Source organism: Rana temporaria, chromosome 7, assembly GCF_905171775.1.
Source record: "Rana temporaria chromosome 7, aRanTem1.1, whole genome shotgun sequence".
Lineage (NCBI taxonomy): Eukaryota > Metazoa > Chordata > Amphibia > Anura > Ranidae > Rana > Rana temporaria.
Window position 1 is genome coordinate 15,387,365 of NC_053495.1, and position 21,015 is coordinate 15,408,379.

A 21,015-nucleotide genomic window follows, 5' to 3' on the forward strand; every position below is an offset into this window, starting at 1 on the left:
GCACACAAGCTGTCACAGTTCTGCCATTTTCTCCTATTGCAGGAAAGATCCTGCCAGTTTTTGCAAAAATTTTGCCAACTTTGCCTCACTCTTGCCCCCTCCATTAAAATAAACTTCTACGGTCAGGAAAGCCAAGTTTATATTTTAAAGTGTTCCACCCAAAAATTGAATTTTTCAGCATTGTCACTCCTGATTGAACTGCCTGTTAGGCCTCTTTCACACTTGTGAAAATCTCTAAATCTGGTGAGACTAGCCGTCAAAGGCAGCAGTGCCTTAGATGATTTCACACTGCAGATAGCCATGAGGCTCGATGCAGAGGAGTGTCTAGACAGAGGAAGGTATAAATTTAAGACAAAAGATACATGACCAATGTAGAACAGATGTCCCCAACCTTACTCACTGGCTGAAAGGCCATACTCAGATCACCCCCCAACCACTTCACATTACCTATCCCAATAACAGAGACCCCACAGCGAATGGAATAAAAATGGCCATAGCAGCCTTTTATTAACAATATTAAACTCAAATTAACATAAAGGAGAAAAAAACATTCCGTAAAACAGAAACAGATCAGTCACTAAGCCTGTTGGTCTTTGAGTCACCTCAAAACTACGTTCCATTATACAATGCAGGACCTTTATCATAATAGGCCTCCAGCCGCAACACTCCGGCTCGGAGACAACACACTATCTGCAGTGCAACCATTTCCAGATTCCACTTAAACTGTCATTAACTGGAACCAGGGCCGATCCTAGGCAGGGTGCACTGGGTGCTCCGCACCCAGGCGCCACAGAGGTGGGGGCGCCAAAGCTCCAAAGTGTTCCCCTCTCTCCTCCTTGTCTGTGTCCAAAGGCGGAGCACATGTAGCGGGTGCTGCGGTTCCCCATCCCGCCTGCTCTCGCCACTGGCAACTGACAAGAGCGCATACCTCCCACTGTCTAATGGGGGACACCTGCTGGGGGGGACTCTGATGGGGGACACTAATGAAGACTTCTTAGGGGAGCATCTCTGTGTTTGAGTCGTAGCCATAGAAACATTTGTAATGGGGAGGAGTTAGTAAGATGACCACGCCCATGTTGGGGCGCCAGAAATATTACTGCACCCAGGCGTCTGTGACCCTAGGATCAGCCCTGACTGGAACGCACCAGATGGACACATACCACCGATGGGTCCCAAAACATTCACTTATCCTAAATTTTTAATGAAATAACGTTTTCTTAGTTTCTTTCAGTAAATTGTCTAAATAATTAATTGTTCTCCTTTATTGATGTGCGCTGATGAGTCCGCACTGATGGGCACTGATGGACTGCACTGATGAGGCGTCTCACTAATATGCAGCACTTATAGGTACTGATAGGTGGCACGGATATGTGGCACTGATGGGCATCGATGATGGGCAGCAATGATAGGCGGGACCGATAGCCAGCACTGATTGGCATCTCTGATGGGCACTGATTGCTGGCACTGGTGGGCACTGATTGCTGGTGCTTTATTGTAATCAAGGCACTGATGATCAGTGCCCTGATTACGCCTGGATGTCACCTGTGAGGAGATGCCGCTGATTGGCTCTCCTCGCCACATACTCTGTCAGTGTGAGGCGAGGAGAGCCGATTACCAGCATTTCCGTGTTTACATGTGACCGGCTGTGATTGGACACAGCCGATCACATGGTTAAAGAGCTGCGACTGCAGCTCTTTACAGAGATCTGGGACGACGTCATATGATGTCGTCCTAGAACGAGAGCACCTCCCCTTAGTCATTTAAAGGTGGGCGGCGGGAAGCAGTTAAAGGGTTAGTTCATTTTTACAGAAAAAATGTATACACCGTACACCCTCCCTACAGCCGTCTCCAAAACCAGTGCAGCAGTATGGGGTTTTTAAATCCCTACAGCGTTTTTCAAGATGGACCAGGGCGATTCACAGTGATGATGCTGACCAATCAGAATCAATCTAGCCCATCCTGGAAGTTGCTGCATAGAGAAGAGTCAGGATTTCAAGTTTCCTGGATCCCTCGATCAGCTGCAGAGATGCTGACAGCTCTGCAGCCCTGAGGGTAAGAACGGTAGGGACCGGTGGGGTGGAGAGGGTGTCTGGGGTTAGTTCACCTTTACAATTTTTTATGTAGGTGAACTAACACTTTAAAATGGTCCTAAAAATTCTTATGCCTCTTACACCCGGGCGGGATTTCCGACGGGAAAACCGCAATGAGAGCTTTTGGCTGGAAATCCCGGCCGTGTGTACTCTCCATCGCAGTTATTCCAACGGGAAAACTGCCAAAAACCACCGGCAAAAAAAAAGAGAACTGGGGGCCATATTCTGGTACATCTCCGTCGGGGTAACGTATCTCCTTTACGTTACTCTGCCGCAAGTTTAACGGGCAAGGGCCTGATTCCCAAACCACTTACCTGTAAGCACTCCTAATTCAAATGATCCTGGTAGGGGGCGTAGATCATTTAAATAAGGCGCGCTCCCGCGCCGATCGTAATGCGCATGCTCCGTCGGGTAAATTACCCGTCGTGCATTGCGCTAAATGACGTCGCACGGACGTCATTTGTTTTGATGGTAACGTAAATGGCGTCCAGCGCCATTCACAGACGACTTACGCAAACAACGTTAAATTTTCAAACTGCGACGCGGGAACGGCGGCCATACTTAACATTGAGTACGCCACCTAGGGGGCATGTTTATCTTTACGCCGCGTATCGCTTACGGAAACTACGTAAAAACACTACGACGGGCAAGCGTACGTTCGTGAATCGGCGTGACTAGTTATTTGCATATTCTACGCTGACCGCAAAGGAAACGCCACCTAGCGGTCATCGTAGATATTGCAGCCTAAGATACAACGGCGCTGGCCGTCGTATCTTAGGCATGTTTAAGTGTATCTCAGTTTGAGAATACACTTAAACATAGGACGGCCTTAGAATCGGACTTACGTCGGCGTATCTGCAGATCCGCCGGCGTAATTCTTTGAGAATATGGCCCTATGGCCCTGGCTTTTTTCCCGTCGGGCTTTCCGACGGACTTTATCCCATCGGAAATCCCGAGCGTGTGTAGGAGGCATTAGTTGATACACCAGAACTGACCATAGGTTAATTACAATTGACCACTGTTCAGTCCAAACTGTTGCCCAATTGTTATATTGGAGTTGGAGTTCAACTTTAAAACATCTTTATTTATTTTTTGCACAGCAGACACTCTAAAAAGAGATACTAGATGTCCCCACTTAAAGCATTTAATCACCAACGTTTTTTTGTCAGCAATGTAAATCTGTCATGCCAGCCAGCGATAGTCGGACTCTCGTGCAAGACTAATAACGAAGGACACATGTTTACAGAAAACCTAAATACTGCCTCCTATTATCTGCCTTTCATGTGGTGTTGGGACTTTTATATAGAGATGTGTAGATGCTTTTAATGATGTGATTCTACTGTAATGGCTTTAGTCCACAGAAAGGAGGACATGTGCAGAGCAGACGAACCGTATTATCAAAAGCAGAAAATTATATAAAACCACCAGAACATGCGATTAGCGACGTAAACCTTGTTTTATTATTTGTAAGATCTAAACAAACTCCCAAAAAGTTAAACTTATAAAAGGCAGATAAAATCGATAATCTTGACAAGGCTAAAGCCGCCCGCAAATCTTGGATGGCAATCAGATGTGCATCCGTGACTGAGCTTTACTTCGGCAATGCTCTGTTTAACAGAACGTTCCCATTAATACAAACATGCCCCTTTTCGCATCGGTTTTCTAACTTGCTTGAGTAACTGCTCCCATGGACAGCAGAGAAGGATATAGGCAGAATAGGATGCCAAGTCAGCTGCTGATTGTCTTCTATTCCAAGCCCCTAGAAAGGGACATTTTTGGACCCCCAAACTGCATTAAATACCCTTTTGGTTTTCGACCTCTACTGGAAAAAATACATAGGGCCAGATTCTCGTAGATCCGCGTATCTACGAGCGTATGCCATTAACACTACGCCGCCGCAACTTACTGGAGCAAGTGCCATATTCTCCAAGCACTTGCTCCGTAATTTGCGGTGGCATAGTCTAAACGGCCCGGCGTATTCCCGCGTAAATCAAAGGGGGCGGCTTGTATTTAAATTAAGCGTGCCCCCGTGCCGAACGAACTGCGCATGCGCCGGCCTTAAACGTAGGCCACTGCGCATGCTCCGTAGTACGCCACAAATACATTGGTTGCGACGTGAACGTAATTAACGCACAGCCCTATTCGCGGCGAGTTACGTAAACAACGTAAACGACAGAAAAACCCAGCGCTGTCCCGACGGCCATACTTAACATGGCATATGGCGGACCGACATAAGGTTACCCCTCATATAGCAGGGGTAACCTTACGCTTATGGAAACGACGAGAAATCAACGTAAACGCCACCTAGCGGCCAGCGTAGAATTACATCTAAGATCCGAAGGTGTAAGTGACTTACACCTGTCGGATCTACGCCGTATCTATGCGTAAATGATTCTAGGAATCAGACGCATAGATACCCGGGGCCAAAAACAGAGATACGACGGTGCATCAGTAGATACGCCGTCGTATCTCTTTTGAGAATCTGGCCCTTAGTCTAGTCAGTGGTCCTCAACCACCGGGCCGTGGCCTTCCTTCTCCCATGCCTCCAGCCAGCTGCAGATCCCTTAACCTCCCACTGTGCCTCTCTCTCAGCTCCCAACGTGTCCTCCAACCTCCCATAGTGGCCCACAGTTACCCCTGAGAGACCTCAGCCTCCACAGTGTCCCCCAACCACCCACCAAGCAACCCAGCCTCCCACAATGCCCTCTGCCTGCTTCAGAGCCTCCAGCCCATCAAAGTGCTCCAATATTTAAGAGTGTCCCACAGTCACCACCAGAATCTTCATCTCCAACAGGGCCTCCAAGTCTGCTGCAGTGTCCCCACAACTCCTATTCCCCCACAGTAACACCCAGCCCCATCTAGAGCCTCTCAGCATTTCAAAACATGTTTATCAGTCCTATACTTTCATTGTGTGAGCATAAATTTTATTATTTTTAGACAAGGGGTCTCCAAACTTTCTAAGGAAAGGGCCGGTTTACTGTCCTTCAGACTTTAGGAGGCCGGATTGTGGCCAGTGGGAGTAGAAAATGCCTCAGACTTGGTGGTCAATAATTACATAACGCCTGTGGACAACAGGATGTATTGGTACTAGTTAGCTGGAAGAATAATCTTGATAGTTAGTGACAGTGGGAGGAATTGTTCCCCATCGTTGGTATCAGCAGGAGGAATAGTGCCCCATCTATAGCATCAGTGGGAGTAATAGTGTCCCATCAATAGCTTCGGTGGAAGGAATAGTGTCCCAGCTATAACATAAGAGGAAGGAATAGTGTCCCATATATGGCGTTGGTGGAAGGAATATTGTTCCATCTATGGAGAATGGATATGAGAAATGAGCGAGATGCATACTCTGTGTACGACGATAGAATCAGAAACGGGCTTTAGAGAACAAACTTTAAAGACAGGGTATCAATGGGTAGAGTTTAGAGCATGGGTGCCCTACCTTTTGAAGCACGAGGGCCCCCCGCTTATACTCAAGTCACCTTTTTGCGCCTGATCTCCCGGAATTTGGGGACCCGGTACTGGCCAGCTATAGGTCCCCTGGACCCCATACTTGGCACACATATATCCCAACTCTTCCTCTACAAGTGTGCAACGTTTGTTGTTTGGGGGACCTACGGCCGGGGAGCACCAATTTTTCAAGCCAGGCTCCCCTTCTATATACTCCCATGTTAAACGTAAGTCTAGTCATGGACACAGTGAGGCATGGGCACAGTGAGGCATGCAGATGGACACCCTAGGCTTATACTCGAGTCAATAAATGTTCCCATTTTTTTGTGGTAAAATTAGGTGCCTCGGCTTATATTCGGGTCAGCTTATACTCGAGTATATATGGTATATGTAGAGTTTCATGTCAGGGAACTTCCCCTCCTTTTCCCTTCTTGCCCTGCCCCTTACCCCCCCCCCCCTTTTTTTTCCTTCCTTTTTTTATTTTTTTGTTGTTTCGTGGGCTGTTGTGTAGTTGTTGTGTTAGGATATAGGGAATTACGAGTGCAGGATCTGTATTGGTATGGATGTGATAAATCATAAGGGGATTTTTTAATTAGCGGTTATAACTAGATAAGACTAGACTTTCACATGTAATAAAATGATAAATGGATGGGTAATGGGTTATGTTAGATATTGTAACATTTGTATTGTTTTGTGTAAAATTAAAAATGTATAAATAAAGATTATGAACAAAATTATGCTAAAGATGAAATTGTTCATTTTGTGGCAAATTCTATTTCACTGTGAAATATCACATCTCGGCCTTCATGGAATATAGTCGGCATTTGAATCCAATACACATGGCCGCAATTTCAGCCAAAGGAAGGCTCAATTTCCCTCATTCAGGGTGAAAAAATTGAACAAAAAGGACTGCATCTAATATTCATTATATATAATATTTTTTTATTATAATAGCACACCAGCACCATTATTTCAAAGCGTTAAAGAAGAACTTTTTGCTTGTAGGGAAGGCACCAATAGCTTCATTTTCCGATGGCTGGAGATGGTTTTTCAAGCCAACGTCTCTTCTTTCACCTTGGACGTGTCGGCAAATGACCTCAGCCAGGGACAGGCCGCTGACCACTGCTCCTTCAATGCACGGACTTACTAGCCAGTCTCCACATATTCCCACATTGTTACTCGCCTGAAAGACACAGTCCTCGCCCTCTAACGCATTAAGGGGGTTAGCCGCACCCCACAGCTGCACTTTGGTAAAACAGGGAGTCAACATTTTTCGATCAACGCCAGTCACTTCTGCAAATCCGTTCAAAAGCAAATGAGTGACCTCTTTTTCTTTGGAAGGTGGTATAAACTCTTGAGGAACTTTATGGTTGGCCCCAAAAGCCTTCGTACTAATGACAGTCCAACATTCCATCTCATTTTCAGAGTACTTAGATGTGTTATTTCCAATCCATGATAGGTCTGGATGTTCCACAAATGCCCCACCAAAGCTCAACGCAGCCTTTTTTGTTAAAGCAAACAACAAAACCCAGAGGGAGCAAAGCTGCATGACGTGAGTCTGCGGTGATAGAACAGGTCCAAACTTAACTTTGAGAAGGTTGTGGATTTGTGGCGCCCCTGAGTTTTCCATAAGCTTTGAAGCACACTTTCCATTATGGGCCACCACCAGATAATCAAACCATCTGTCATCTACTTGCCACTTTTTATTAAATGGATCCCAGTGGACACTGCTGACCCACTTGTGTCCCTCAACATGAACAAGACTTGACAAACATTCAGGAACTGCCTGCATTCCCCTTGTTCCAATAAACACCTGCATGTTCTTGACTTCTTCTGGCCGTTTCCCCATTTTGAGACGAACAATTTTGCTAGGCCATAATTTCACTGCCTTCTTGTTGTGCAAAAAGGACACGATTTTGGCAAATCTCTGGTCACTCACAGTGAAGAACTGGACAGCGTGGTCAAATATGTGGAGTTTTCCATTAATTTTGATGTACCGGCTGCTACATCTTCCCCCAGGGCCATGTTTTCCAGTGTCAAAAACCACTGAGTTAGTGATTCCCAACTGTGACAATCTAGCCGCACAGACCAAGCCTGAAATCCCACCACCAACAATGGCCACCGATATCTCTTTTCCACTCATTTGATCACAGAGGGCACCTGTAGAAGAAAAAAAAAACAAGCAATAATCTACAATTTCACTCTCTAGATGTGCAAATCTGGTAGAGACATTCCCAAAAAGACTTGCAGCTGTAATTGCAACAAAAGGTGGTTCTACAAAGTATTGACTCATGTGGGGGGGGGGGGGTATACAAATGCACCCCACACTTTTCAAATATTTATTTGTAAAAAAAAAAATTGAAAACTATTTATCATTTTCCTTCCACTTCACAATTATGAGCCACTTTGTGTTGGTCTATCGCATAAAATCCCAATAAAATACATTTACGTTTTTGGTTGTAACATGACAAAATTTGGGTATGAATACTTTTTCAAGGCACTGTATTTTCAGGAATTAACAGAAATGTAGCTTTAAATTTCCTACACAGAGTATAATTAATTTGGGATAACCCAGACATGTTATCGATGAGCCATTGCATAGAAATTTTTCAACAGGAGTTTTCATCAGCAGGCTATGCCGAAACAAAGATAACAAGATGGGAAATGAAATTGGACCTAAAGTCGGAAACTGATTTTGGGTTTACCTGCCCCCCTCTGGTCTACATTCAGTAAAAGTAGATAAAGAGAATCCAAAAACCTTCATGTGGCAACACGTCCACTTAGCCTTAATTCACACTGACTGCGGGAATGAAATTGTGCGAGTCCGCATGTCAGTCCAGATTTTGGTGCACAGATGTCAATGGGATTCAAACACAGAAATCGCCAAAAGTGGTACAGAAACTACTTTTGGACGGTGCCACTGCCGACAATTGCAGGCAATTTGGCAATCGCTTTGACATGTCAAATCACATGCCAAATCACACCAATGTGAACCAGGGCTAATTCCCAGAAGCATCCAGCCTAAAGCAGTGACCCCTATCACACTGGAGGCATTTTTCAGGCGCTAAAGGGCTAAAAATAGCGCCTGTAAAGTGCCTGAAAAATGCCCCCCCTGCATCTCCATTGTGAAAACCCGAATGCCTTCATACTGGGGCACTGCGCTGGCAGGAAGTTTTAATGCTATAATCAAAATAACTGGTCTTTGCTGCAAGGAGCTCTGGAAGGGCGACAAACATCAAACGAAACCAAAGACATTTCCAAGCTCAATTTACCAACCAGCCTGTGACCAACCAAATTGACCTGTCTAACAATGTGCATTAAAAATAGAGGTTGCCTTGACGGGTCCTGTAGCTTACATTTGTATTTGCAAATGTGTGCAGACTAAACTCCTGTTTCTAACGCATACTGTTAGACAGGTCAATTTGGTTGGTTGGTAAGTTGAGCTTGGAAATTTATTTGGTCTTTGTTTGACACTTTAATGCTACAACACTGCCTTTCCCAGCCATTTTAATATAGAAGAACTCTTGAAATAACATTCAGTTCTTAGGGAACCCCTAGTAATAAATACTGTATATATACAGCTCACAAGGCATTAGCGTTAACATTGGTTGTAAAGGTTCGCATTTTTTTTTTTTTTTTATAAATAACAAACATGTCATACTTACATTCATTGTGCAGCTTGTTTTGCACAGAGTGGACCCCTGAACTGTGTTTTCTGGGGTCCCCCGGCAGCTCTCTCAGCTCCTCCCCGCTTCAGATAATCCCCTCTGGGAAGCGCTCTCCCAAGGGAGTATTCCCTGCATTCGGCGTCCATAGCCAATGAGAACAGGACTCGGCCCCGCCCCCCAGCACCCGCATCATTGGATTTGATTGACAACAGTGCAAGCCAATGGCTGCGCTGCTATCAATCTATCCAATGAAGAGCCGAGAAGCCCAGGCAAAGGAAGAGTATGATCATGATGCAAGACTTTCCAGGGCTCAGGTAAGTAAAACGGGGGGGCTGGGGGGCCAGTAATCGCAATATGTTTTTTCACCTTAAAGGAACACTAAAGGCAGAATTTTATTTTTTTAAATAACAAACATGTTATACTTACCTCCACTGTGCAGCTTGTTTTGCACAGGGTGTCCCTGAATCCGGTCTTCCGGGGTCCCTCGGCTGCTGTCTCAGCTCCTCCTGGCAAAAGCTTTCCACCTTCATGCGAAAGGTGGAAAGCTTTTGCGAGCGCGCTCCTGTTACACAGCGGCGAGCATAGCCGCCGACTGTATCACTCGGCCCCACCCCCCGGCGCGCCGCGTTATCTGCTGTGATTGACAGCAGCGCCAGCCAATGGCTGCGCTGCTATCAATCTGTCCAGCCTAGCCAATCAACGGCCCGGCCGGGAACCGAAGAGGATGACGTGGAGGCGCGCGGGACTTTCGAGGGGTCAGGTAAGTAAAACGGGGGTTCGGGGGGCGGTACCGTTGGATGTTTTTTCACCTTAATGCAAAGGATGCATTAAGGTGAAAAAACATTTAACTTTACAACCCCTTTAATACATAGGATGCATTAAGGTGAAAAAACCTGAACCTTTGCAACCCCTTTAAGTTGTAAATGTACTAATAAAATAAAAGAAAGGATTTGGCATCCTTAGTGTTTTTGGAAGTTAGAGATGCTCTATCCCAAAATATATTTGTAGTAATAAATAATAATAGCCGTAAAAGAAAACCAGGTAGCAAAAACAGTAGTGCTCCCAAATAGAGGTCGACCGATATATCGGCCGATATTTGGCCGTTTTGGAGAAATCGGCATTGGCCGATTTTCATCCAAATCGGGCCGATATTTTACAATTCCCGCTAGCGATGCCACGGCTCCGGAGCTAGGCCGGAGCCGTGGCCTTCCCTGATGCTGTGACCGCGGCGGGCAAACCGCGAATTCGCGGATTGCCCCTGTGGTCACATCATCAAGGAAAGACCGCGGCTTCGGCCTAGCTCTGGAGCCGCGGCCATATTGGTACATCCAGCGCGGCGTCCCTCCTCTGTTTACGCCCACAGAGGAGGAGGGGCCCGCGCTCGTGGGACACACACCGCTCTGGTGTCTGTACTACAGGGGTCAGTGGAGGGGTGTCTATATTGGAGGGAGAGGAGGTCTGTACTGAGGGGGGGGGTGCACAATTTTTTTGCACCAGTGCCACCTGCCAGTGCCAATTAGTGCCACTTGCCATCCAGTGCCATCTGCCAGTAACAATACCAGTGCCACCTTCCATCCAGTGCCATCTGCCAATGCCACCTGCCAGTGCCAATTAGTGCCACCTTCCATCCAGTGCCATCCGCCAATGCCACCTGCCAGTGCCAATACCAGTGCCACCATCCAGTGCCAATTAGTGCCACCTTCCATTCAGTGCCATCTACCAGTGCCACCATCCAGTGCCAATTAGTGCCACCTTCCATCCAGTGCCATCCGCCAATGCCACCTGCCAGTGCCAATACCAGTGCCACCATCCAGTGCCAATTAGTGCCACCTTCCATCCAGTGCCATCCGCCAATGCTACCTGCCAGTGCAAATACCAGTGCCACCATCCAGTGCCAATTAGTGCCACCTTCCATCCAGTGCCATCTGCCAATGCCACCTGCCAGTGCAAATACCAGTGGCACCATCCAGTGCCAGAAAGTGCCACCTTCCATCCAGTGCCACCTGCCAATGCAATCCAGTGCCACCTAAAGCCATAAGTGCCACCTGCCAATGCCAACCAGTGCCACCTGCCAGTGCCATCTGCCAATCAGTGCCACCTGCTAGTACCATCTTTCAGTGCCATCCAGTGCAACCTGCCAGTGCCAATAAGTGCCTTCTGCTAGTGCCATCTTCCTTCCAGTGCCAATTAGTGACATCCAGTGCCACGAGCCAGTGCCACCAATAAAAAATAAAAATCGGCCTAAAATATCGGCCGCAAAAATCGGCATCATATATCGGCCATCGGCCGCCCAGATTTCTAAATATCGGCATCAGCATCGGCCAGAGAAAAACCCATATCGGTCTACCTCTACTCCCAAATATTGTTGGCGAGTGGAAAAACTACCCCTTTTCATTGGATAGGTGCCCCTCTACAATGGTGGTCAGTGAAGAACTCCTGTACACTAGGGAGAATGCTCCATAAGGAGGCCCAGTGACCACCAACATAACATAATTTAGGTGGTCAGTGGGAAGAATGCCAACAACATAAGTTGGTGGTCAGTGGGAAGAATGCTCCTTACATTGATGGTCAATGGAAACATTTACCCTTTACATTGATTGTCATCGGATAGGTGTCCCAAAACACTGGTGGTCAAAGGGAACAATGCTCCTTACATATGCTCCTTAAATGACCCCTTTCATTGATGGTCCTTGGACAGGTGCCTCCTTACACTGGTGGTCCCCGAACGGCTCTATCACACTGTTGGTCAGTGGGAAGAATGCTTTATATATTGGTGGTCATTGGGGCTCTTACAAATAGGTGAAAAAATCTTTGGTGTCAATGGTAGCTTATCCAAGGAGCAGCAACAATGAGCAACAATTGCTCATTGCTTCAGAAACACCTAGCAAACTTTGGAGGCTTCTATGGAAGCTTGGTTGAGAAAGGTTTCTATACCACCATTTATAATATCAGATCTGCTATATAGGAACTCTTCAAAAAATCCAAGACTATAAAAATGTGATCATTTCATTGGTTAGTTCATGCAGAAATGGGAAAACAAAAGTGAACTGAAATATTGACTCTACAGGTAATGTACAAGGTGGAAAAAAAGAAGCCTGGAATGTATTAATGTAATGTCAGCTTGGTGTACCATCTAACAACCACTGCACGCTGGTTCCCGGAAACTGGTGTAGATTGCAAAACAGCCTCACCAACTGCCACGCCGGATATATTCTGCAAGCTGGCCTGCCTGTGCCCCATAACCTTCTATCTCTGCCGGAAAATTCTACCCTAGCTCAAGGAAGTCTGGGGTTTGTGGGTGGATGTAGAACAGACATATGGATGAATTAGGCTTCGAGAGGTATTTTGTTGGACAGTAATGAAAGTTCATTCAGCTAACAATGCAAGAAAAGAGGACCAGACACAGAAACGAACCTTTTAAAGCCTAAGATCAGTTGGAAAATGATGTCAATACCGGCAAAGAGCAATGACATCATCACACTTAATTTTCATTGGGAGCCTTCACACATTTCAGTGTAGGGAAGGCTTCTAATCATCCTCGATTACAAAGGGATCATCACAAGATGCTCATGTATGAAAAGAAAAAAGGTCGTCTATGGGTGCTGCCGTTGTTGACTTTTTTTTCAAGGGAATAAATACAATATACAATAGTATATAAATCACCGCGCTACTAATAGAAAAGCAGATAATGGCAGCCAACACTACAGAACTAGATCGGTTCTGAAACACAAGCAAAAAACAACAAAAAGCGCTCATAATATGTGAAAATAAACGATATAAGAATAAGTAAGACCCTTAGTGAAAAGGGACATAAATATGATGAGGTTCAGAGGAACCAATCCAAAATAATGTGATAAGTAAAAACGTTCATTAATAAAGTTCAATAATAACAATTGCTCCAGCATAAAAGTGACTTGATACTGAGAAGAAAGTGAGGTGAAATTTTGATAGAGGGTCCACCACCAGGAAAATTCAGAGGCTTACCAGATGTCGTGGACCTAAAAAGGTGTATACCTAATAAGTCACTAAGGCTTAATGGTAGTAATGCCTTGATTTCAGGGTAACTTCAACAACACACAGGAAGATGATTCCACAGGTTAGTACGATGGACGGTGAGATCATAGGGACATATACTTGATAGTGATCAGCAATGATGGACAGAAAAGCTCATATTCAGTATTCAGAGGTTCGCACCATAATGGACCCAGGAAGGAAAGAATGAGATGGACATAGTGTAATACTGTTTTTTAAAAATTTACTTGGTTGGAGGAAGTAAAAAGTTACACTCACATTTCAGTGGATGATACAGTCATATAAAATATAAGCAGTGGAGTCAGCGGGTCCCGACGCGTTTCGATCAATCGATCGTCATCTCAGTACCCCAGATTCTTCTAAGAGAAAGCCGTTTGCTTTTGGATTCAAGGAGTCTGTAAGTGATCTGCAAAAAGGGTATCTGAAACCTCCCCTAACCCTCTCTCCTACTACTTCTTTCAAGTTCTCCATTAAAGCATTGAAAATATATAAAGTGACTGGCGCCCAAATTCTGTTCTAACTTCCCATTATAGCCATGGACTCAGCCCTAGGGTGGATGTAAGCTCGCTCCCTGCTTCTGGAGGTACCTCTTTGCTCCCAGTACACCAAGGGAGGGCGCTACACCAGTTTTGGACCTGCAAAGAAATGCGGGGTGAGTACGAAGAGGTGTCATTACCAGGGCCGTTTAAAGGAATTTTGGGGCCCCAAGCAAAATGGACATGGAGGCCCCCCTCCCTATGTTTTTTTTACCCCCCCATGTTCTTTTTACTCCCCCCCTCCCTCCCTGTGTCCTTCTTACTTTCCTCCCCCCTCCGTATGTTCTTTTTACTTCCTCCCATCCCATGTTTTTTTTTTACTCCCCCTCTTTCCCTCCCTATGTTTTTTTTACCCCCCTCTTTCCCTCCCTATGTTCTTTTTACTCCCCCCCTCCCTCCCTGTGTCCTTCTTACTCCCCTCCCCCCTCCGTATGTTCTTTTTACTTCCTCCCATCCCATGTTTTTTTTTTACTTCCCCTCTTTCCCTCCCTATGTTTTTTTTACCCCCCTCTTTCCCTCCCTATGTTCTTTTTACTCCACCCCCCCTCACTATGTTCTTTTTACTCCCCCACTGTACCGCACGGCAGGAGATTCAGTTTCCTGTTCCTGGCCGGACTAAAAGGAAGTGAGCACTCGGCGTGCACTTCCTGTCAGTCCAGCCCGGAGCAGGAAACTGAATCTCCTGTACCACGCGGTACCCGGCTGAACTGACAGGAGGAAGGAAGAGGAGCTCGGCCACGCCACAGGGAAGGGGAAGAAGTGACGAGAGGCAGCAGTGCTGCAGCTGCCTGAGGCTCTCTATAGAACGCTCAGGCGGCTGCAGCATTTGTAGGAAGCGCGGCAAGGGCCCTGCTTGGGGCCCCAGGCCAGCTCGGGGCCCCAAGCAATTGCTTGGTTTGCTTGCCTTGTCGCGACAGGCCTGGTCATTACATGAGAAGACTCCTGAACAGGAATCGTTTTAGGACACCAGATGTAGGTAAAAAAGGAGTAACAGGGAACACAACACGATGACATCACTACGTCAGTCATTCCGGGGTACTGGTTCCACCCGTTATGTTCCTGTCTCCGCATATCAAAACGGCTTAACTAGTACCATTGACCAAAAGGCATGGCATGCGCCCAACGTACAAGGACAAAATGCTAATTAGCGGTCCTGATTTCTCAATCCTCGCAGACACCCGGCTCTAAAATAGCTTGCGGAGAAGAAAAAGGAAAAGTGCTGTCTCAGTGTATTACCAGCCAGCCAGATATTGGTTATATTTGCCTTGCCTTGCTTGTTACCACTAAGCTGGCAAAACAGCCTTGTTCTGGCCAAGGCCTTGAAAGGGAACGTGACCGTCCATAGACAGGCAGCTACTTAATACAACCGCCGCTATTCATGTTTTTTTTATGAGTGCGTTCGCTTGGAGAAATTAAATACGCTTGCAATTACAGCCTGCGAGGCTGACAGCGTTTACCCAGACACGCCAACCCGACGGGGCTATTAATATCTCCAACCTTTTTTTAATATTATTTTATGTCCAGAAGACGAAGCTGATGGGAATGTTTTATTTTTCAGAAATAACATGCCCTGAAAAAACAAGCTGGGGGAGGCCTGCGGGGAGATGTGGATATGTAAAGCACAGAGACCGGTCCGGGGGAAAAGCCCAACACCGGACTCAGCCCCTCCATCCCCCAATCAACCCTCCTCCATGCCTGAAGGCCCCCCCCCCCCCCATTGTTGTATTTTTTTACTTTTATATTTAGCTTTTTCCATAGTCTTCATACAGGTGACATGATGTTTGAACAGGTATATATTAGTGCTGTCAGTTAAACGCGTTATTAACGGCGTTAACACAAACCCATGTTAACGCCGTCAATTTTTTTATCGCGCGATTAACGAGGCGGCGTTCAGGGGTTATACCGGGATGATGCCTGCAGCCGCAGGCATAATCCCGGTACCGTTGTTTAGAGCGGGCGATCGGCTATCCAAACATAACAACCGATGCGGCTAAAAGCCGCTCGGTTGTTATGCCGGAGGAGCGGGAGGGGACATCCCCCCCCTCCTGCCGCCTTTCGCCGCTCTGACCGGGCCTCCCGTCCCACCGGGAGACCGATCCTCCATCCGGCGCCTTCTGTGTCCAGGCGGAGACTGACACTAAGCCGTAAGCGGCTTTGATTCAGTCTCCGCATTGAAACCACGGAAGCGACGTCATGACGTCACTTCCAGGTTTCTCGGCTGCCAATGGCGCCGGATTTAAAAAAGTACACAGTATTCAGAATCGCCGTTTTCGGCGATCTGAATACTTTGAAGTGCAAAGGAGGGCTCGGGGGTCTTTTAGACCCCCGATCCCTCCATAAAGAGTACCTGTCACCACCTATTGCTGTCACAAGGGATGTTTACATTCCTTGTGACAGCAATAAAAGTAATCAAAATGTAAAAAAAAAAAAAACACAATTTAATATTATAAAAAAATAAAAAATAAATAAGAAAACAAAAAAAAAATGTTTTAAAGGGTGAACCTCCTTAATCGCGCGATTAATCGTGAGTTAACTATGACATTAATGCGATTAATCGCGATTAGAAATTTTAATCGCTTGACAGCACTAGTATATATATAGCGCAGACAATTTACATATTGTACATTCACAATTGTGTCTGCCTTCAAGGAGCTTAAAGGGGTTGTAAAGGTACAATTTTTTTTCCTAAATATCTTCCTTTACCTTAGTGCAGTCCTCCTTCACTTACCTCATCCTTCCATTTTGCTTTTAAATGTCCTTCTTTCTTCTGAGAAATCCTCACTTCCTGTTCTTCTGTCTGTAACTCCACACAGTACTGCGAGGCTTTCTCCCTGGTGTGAAGTGTCGTGCTCGCCCCCTCCCTTGGAATACAGGAGAGTCAGGACGCTCCCTAACACACAGCGCCTTTCTCTATCTGCAAAGTAGAGAGCGTCCTGACTGTCCTGAAGGTAAAGCAAAATGGAAGGATGAGGTAAGTGAAGGAGGACTGCACTAAGGTAAAGAAAGCTATTTAGGGGGAAAAAAAATGCACCTTTACAACCCCTTTAAGGTTTTTCTCCTCAACCAGATGCCAACCGCCCCATGCATATATACTGCGTCAGGGCGGCCGCTCAGGGCAAAATCACTTACCTGCACGCGATTCTGCACTTCCGGGTCTGGGGTGCACACGCGTGCTCTCCGCTGGGCGTGGCGTAGGTTGCCGAGGCGACCTATGCAGAGTAGTGGGAGCAAATACCTGGATTACGCAGGTATCTGCTCCCCCCTCCCCCCTGAAAGGTGGCAAATGTGACACTGGAGAGGGGGGGGGGTGATTCCGAAAAGCAGAAGTTCCATTTTTGGGTGGAACTCTGCTTTAAACAAACATCTGTGCATGAAGCTGCACAGACGCCTTCCAAGTTGCACCCGAAGTCGCACTGACATGTGGCTTTGAAATTGTGCGATTTCAGATGAAGTCGCACGATTTCGAAGCGGCAGTGAATGTGAGCGAGGGCTTTTAGCGATATCAGGGGTCCGGATCGCCTTGCAGAAGTTGATCCATCTCTCTGGAAGACAATGTAACACTAGGGTTGATTTACTAAAACTGGAGAGTGCAAAATCTGGTGCAGCTGTGCATGGGAGCCAATCAGCTTCTAACTTCTGCTTGTTCAATTAAGATTAGACAATAAGGGCCAGATTCACAGCGGAGATACGCCGTCTTATCTCTCAGAGTATCAATGCGACTGATTCATAGAATCAGTTACGCATAGATATCCATAAGATCCGACAGATGTAATTGTTTTACACTGTCGGATCTTAGGATACAGTACCGCGGCCGCCGCTGGGGGGAGTTTGCGTCGTAAACCAGCGTCGGATATGCAAATTAGGAGTTACGGCGATCCACAACAGATTTTCTCGTTCGCTACGTCGCCGCTAGTCTAGTTTCCCGTCGCAAAGTTAGTCGTCGTTTTGGGTGCCCTAACTTTAGTCAGCAAACGTATTGCTGTCTAAAGTATGGCCGTCGTTCCCGCGTCGAAATTTAAAATTTCACATCGTTTGCGTAACACGTCCGGGAATACGGAAGTACGCTACGCACGTCGCCGTTCGAAAAAATGACGTCACTTCGCGCAAAGCACGGCGGGAGTTACGAAACGGAGCATGCGCAGTAGGTCCGGCGCGGGAGCGCGCCTAATTTAAATGTTACCCGCCCATTCGATTTGGACCGCCTTGCGCCGGACGTCTTTACGATACACCGCCGCAAGTTTCCAGGTAAGTGCTTTGTGGATCGGGCACTAAAACTGAAAACTTGCGGCGGTGTAACGTAAACGGCTTACGTTACACCGGCGCTATTGTACCTGAATCTGGCCCTAAGAACTGGAAGCTGATTGGTTTATAGGCAGAGCTGCACCAGATTTTGCAGTTTTAGCACATCAACCCCCTTTGTGTCTCTTATTGTGACCCCAGTAGAAAAAAATAAAAAATAACAAAATCAGGGAAGTTTGTTGCCAGGTCCCCATTGTGTGCCCCTCTATACCCCCCACTGAGCGCCCCTCTATACCCCCCACTGAGCGCCCCTCTATACCCCCCACTGAGCGCCCCTCTATGCGCCCCTCTATACCCCCCCACTGAGCGCCCCTCTATACCCCCCACTGAGCACCCCTCTATACCCCCCACTGAGCGCACAACGCAAAGAGCAATAAAGTTTCTAGATTGTTAATACTTCATAGGAAGAGATCTTACCGAGATTGCTGGTTGTGTAAGTTCAGGACTCAGCACATGCCCAGACTGCAATACTTCCTGTCCTGCCACAGCTGATCATCTCCCAGCATGCCTCGCTGCAGGGAACGACGCTCCACACTGCAACGTATGCAAAGCAATGAGTGGGCGTGATCCCTGCAGACCTGCATAGGAAATACAGAGTCACCAAAATAAATCAAATCACCTACAAACCTCTCATGTTTTATGTTTTCAATGGATTTTTGTTTTCCATCAGAAAATCTTTTATGAGATTTGATAACATGCTTTAGGAAAACAAACAAATGAAAAATAAAAAATACATTTTTTTTGCACCACATGTGAGCATCCTCGGCGAAGATACTTAGGGGCCAGATTCAGAAACATCAGCGGATCTTTCTGCTGGCGCAACATATCTCCGATACGTAACGCCGCTGTAACTTTGGGGCGCAAGTTCTGTATTCAGAAAGAACTTGCGCCCATAGTTACGGCGACGTAACGTATGTGTGGCGGCGTAAGCCCGCGTAATTCAAATGGGGATGTTGGGGGCGTGTTTTATTAAAAATTTTAGTTAACCCCGCGTTTTTGAGGTTTTTGTTTAACGGCGCATGCGCCGTCCGTAAAATATCCCAGTGTGCATTGCTTCAAATGAAGTCGCAAGGACGTCATTGGTTTCGACGTGAACGTAAATTACGTCCAGCCCTATTCGCGAACGACTTACGCCAAAACGGCGTAAAAAAATGCAAATTTCGTCGCGGGAACGACGGACATACTTAACATTGGCTGCGCCTCATAGACCCAGGGGTAACTATACGCCGGAAAAAGCCTAACTTAAACGACGTAAAAAAATGCGCCGGGCGGACGTACGTTTTGTGAATCGGCGTATCTACCTAATTTGCATATTCCTCGCTGAAATCGACAGAAGGGCCACCTAGCGGCCAGCGTAAATATGCACCCTAAGATACGACGGTGTAAGACACTTACGCCGGTCGGATCTTAGGGATATCTATGCGTAACTGATTCTATGAATCAGGCGCATAGATACGACCGAGCGCACTCAGAGATACGACGGCGTATCAGGAGATACGCCGTTGTATCTCTTTCTGAATCTGGCCCTTAGTTTTTATTTTGAGTTTAAAAAAATCCAGCGGATATGCGATTATAATGGAGGCTTAAAGCGGAGGTTCCGCCGTTTTTTTTTTTTTTTAAAGTCAGCAGCTACAAATACGGCAAATGGACACTTACCTGTCCAGAGTGCCCGCGATGTCGGCAGCCGAGGCTGAGCAATCGCCGACATCCTCGGTGAGGGAATCAGGAAGTGATGCCCGATTCTCTACTGCGCATGCGCAAGGATCGTGGTGCGCTGTCACTGGTCCCCGCTCTCTCCTGGGAACAATGTTTCCCAGAAGACAGCCGGGGGGGGGGGGGGGGTTGGGTGACGTCACAGGCTGAATTCCCCACGGGGATCAGACCCGGAAGTGGTGCAAATACCTGAGGCTCGATTCACACCTATGCATGTTGCTTTTGAGCATGTTTGCAATGCTTTTTGCGGTGCTTGCTGCATTTTTTTACTTGCGTTTTTTTACCGCGATTTGCGTTTTTTTTTTCATCAATTTACATTTTTTAACATTTCCTTTAACAACCAGCTATAAACAGGTAAAAAAAAAACGCAAATCGTGGAAAAATCGCATGAAAAACGCGGTACTTGCTTTTTGGATGCGGGTCCATTGAATTCTATTACATGAAAAACGCTGCTTTTTGCGGGAAAAAAAGTCCCCGACCCTTTCAAAAAACGCAGAGGCACAAAAAAGCATAGGTGTGAACATGTTTCATAGGAACCCATGTTAAAAAATGTCCCTGCTTTTCTGCAAAACGCAAAATGCACCAAAAAACGCATTAGTGTGAATCGAGCCTCAGACAGGTATCTGCACCCCCCTCCCCCCTGAAAGGTGCGAAATGTGTCACCGGAGGGGGGGAGGGATCCAAAAAGCGGAGGTTCACTTTTTGTGTGAACTTCCACTTTAAGGGGTTGTAAAGGTACAATCTTTCTTCCCCTAAATAGCTTCCTTTACCTTAGTGCAGTCCTCCTTCACTTACCTAATCCTTCCATTTTGCTTTTAAATGTCCTTATTTCTTCTGAGAAATCCTCACTTCCTGTTCTTCTGTCTGTAACTCCACACAGTAATGCGAGGCTTTCTCCCTGGTGTGGAGTGTCGTGCTCGCCCCCTCCCTTGGACTACAGGAGAGTCAGGACGCCCACTAACACACAGCTCCTTTTATCTGCAACGTAGAGAGCGTCCTGACTCTCCTGTAGTTTTAAATATTCTCTCTTTTATTGTGAAACTGTTAACAAGTATACATAAAAAAAATCACGTTTCCATATCTAATATCTATATTTACGCTACGCCGCCGTAAGTCAGAGAGGCAAGTGCTGTATTCACAAAGCACTTGCCTCCTAAGTTACGGCGGCGTAGCGTAAATGGGCCGGCCTAAGCGCTCCTAATTCAAATGAGGAACAGGGGGGCGTGTTTT

At 46.5% G+C, this 21,015-nt stretch overlaps 1 protein-coding gene across 2 annotated transcripts; it reads right to left on the reverse strand.

Annotated features, from left to right (window-relative positions):
- Positions 1–6,453: 6,453 nt before the first annotated feature.
- Positions 6,454–18,647, reverse strand: LOC120945099. Of its 2 annotated transcripts, XM_040358965.1 has the most exons (3): positions 18,488–18,647; positions 12,596–12,602; positions 6,454–7,696 (listed from the first exon to the last, which is right to left on the reverse strand). In XM_040358965.1, exon 3 carries the CDS (start codon positions 7,678–7,680, stop codon positions 6,505–6,507), a length of 1,176 nt encoding a protein of 391 aa, XP_040214899.1. In that variant the 5' UTR covers positions 7,681–7,696; positions 12,596–12,602; positions 18,488–18,647; the 3' UTR covers positions 6,454–6,504. The 2 variants fall into 2 exon arrangements, with proteins under 2 accessions (XP_040214899.1, XP_040214900.1); XM_040358966.1 differs by lacking the exon at positions 12,596–12,602 and having other exon boundaries at positions 6,454–7,697; positions 18,490–18,647.
- Positions 18,648–21,015: the final 2,368 nt, after the last annotated feature.

Coding starts and splice junctions, on each gene's coding strand:
- LOC120945099 (XM_040358966.1), bottom strand. CDS start 7,680: ATGAGTGGAAAAGAGATATCGGTGGCCATTGTTGGTGGTGGGATTTCA.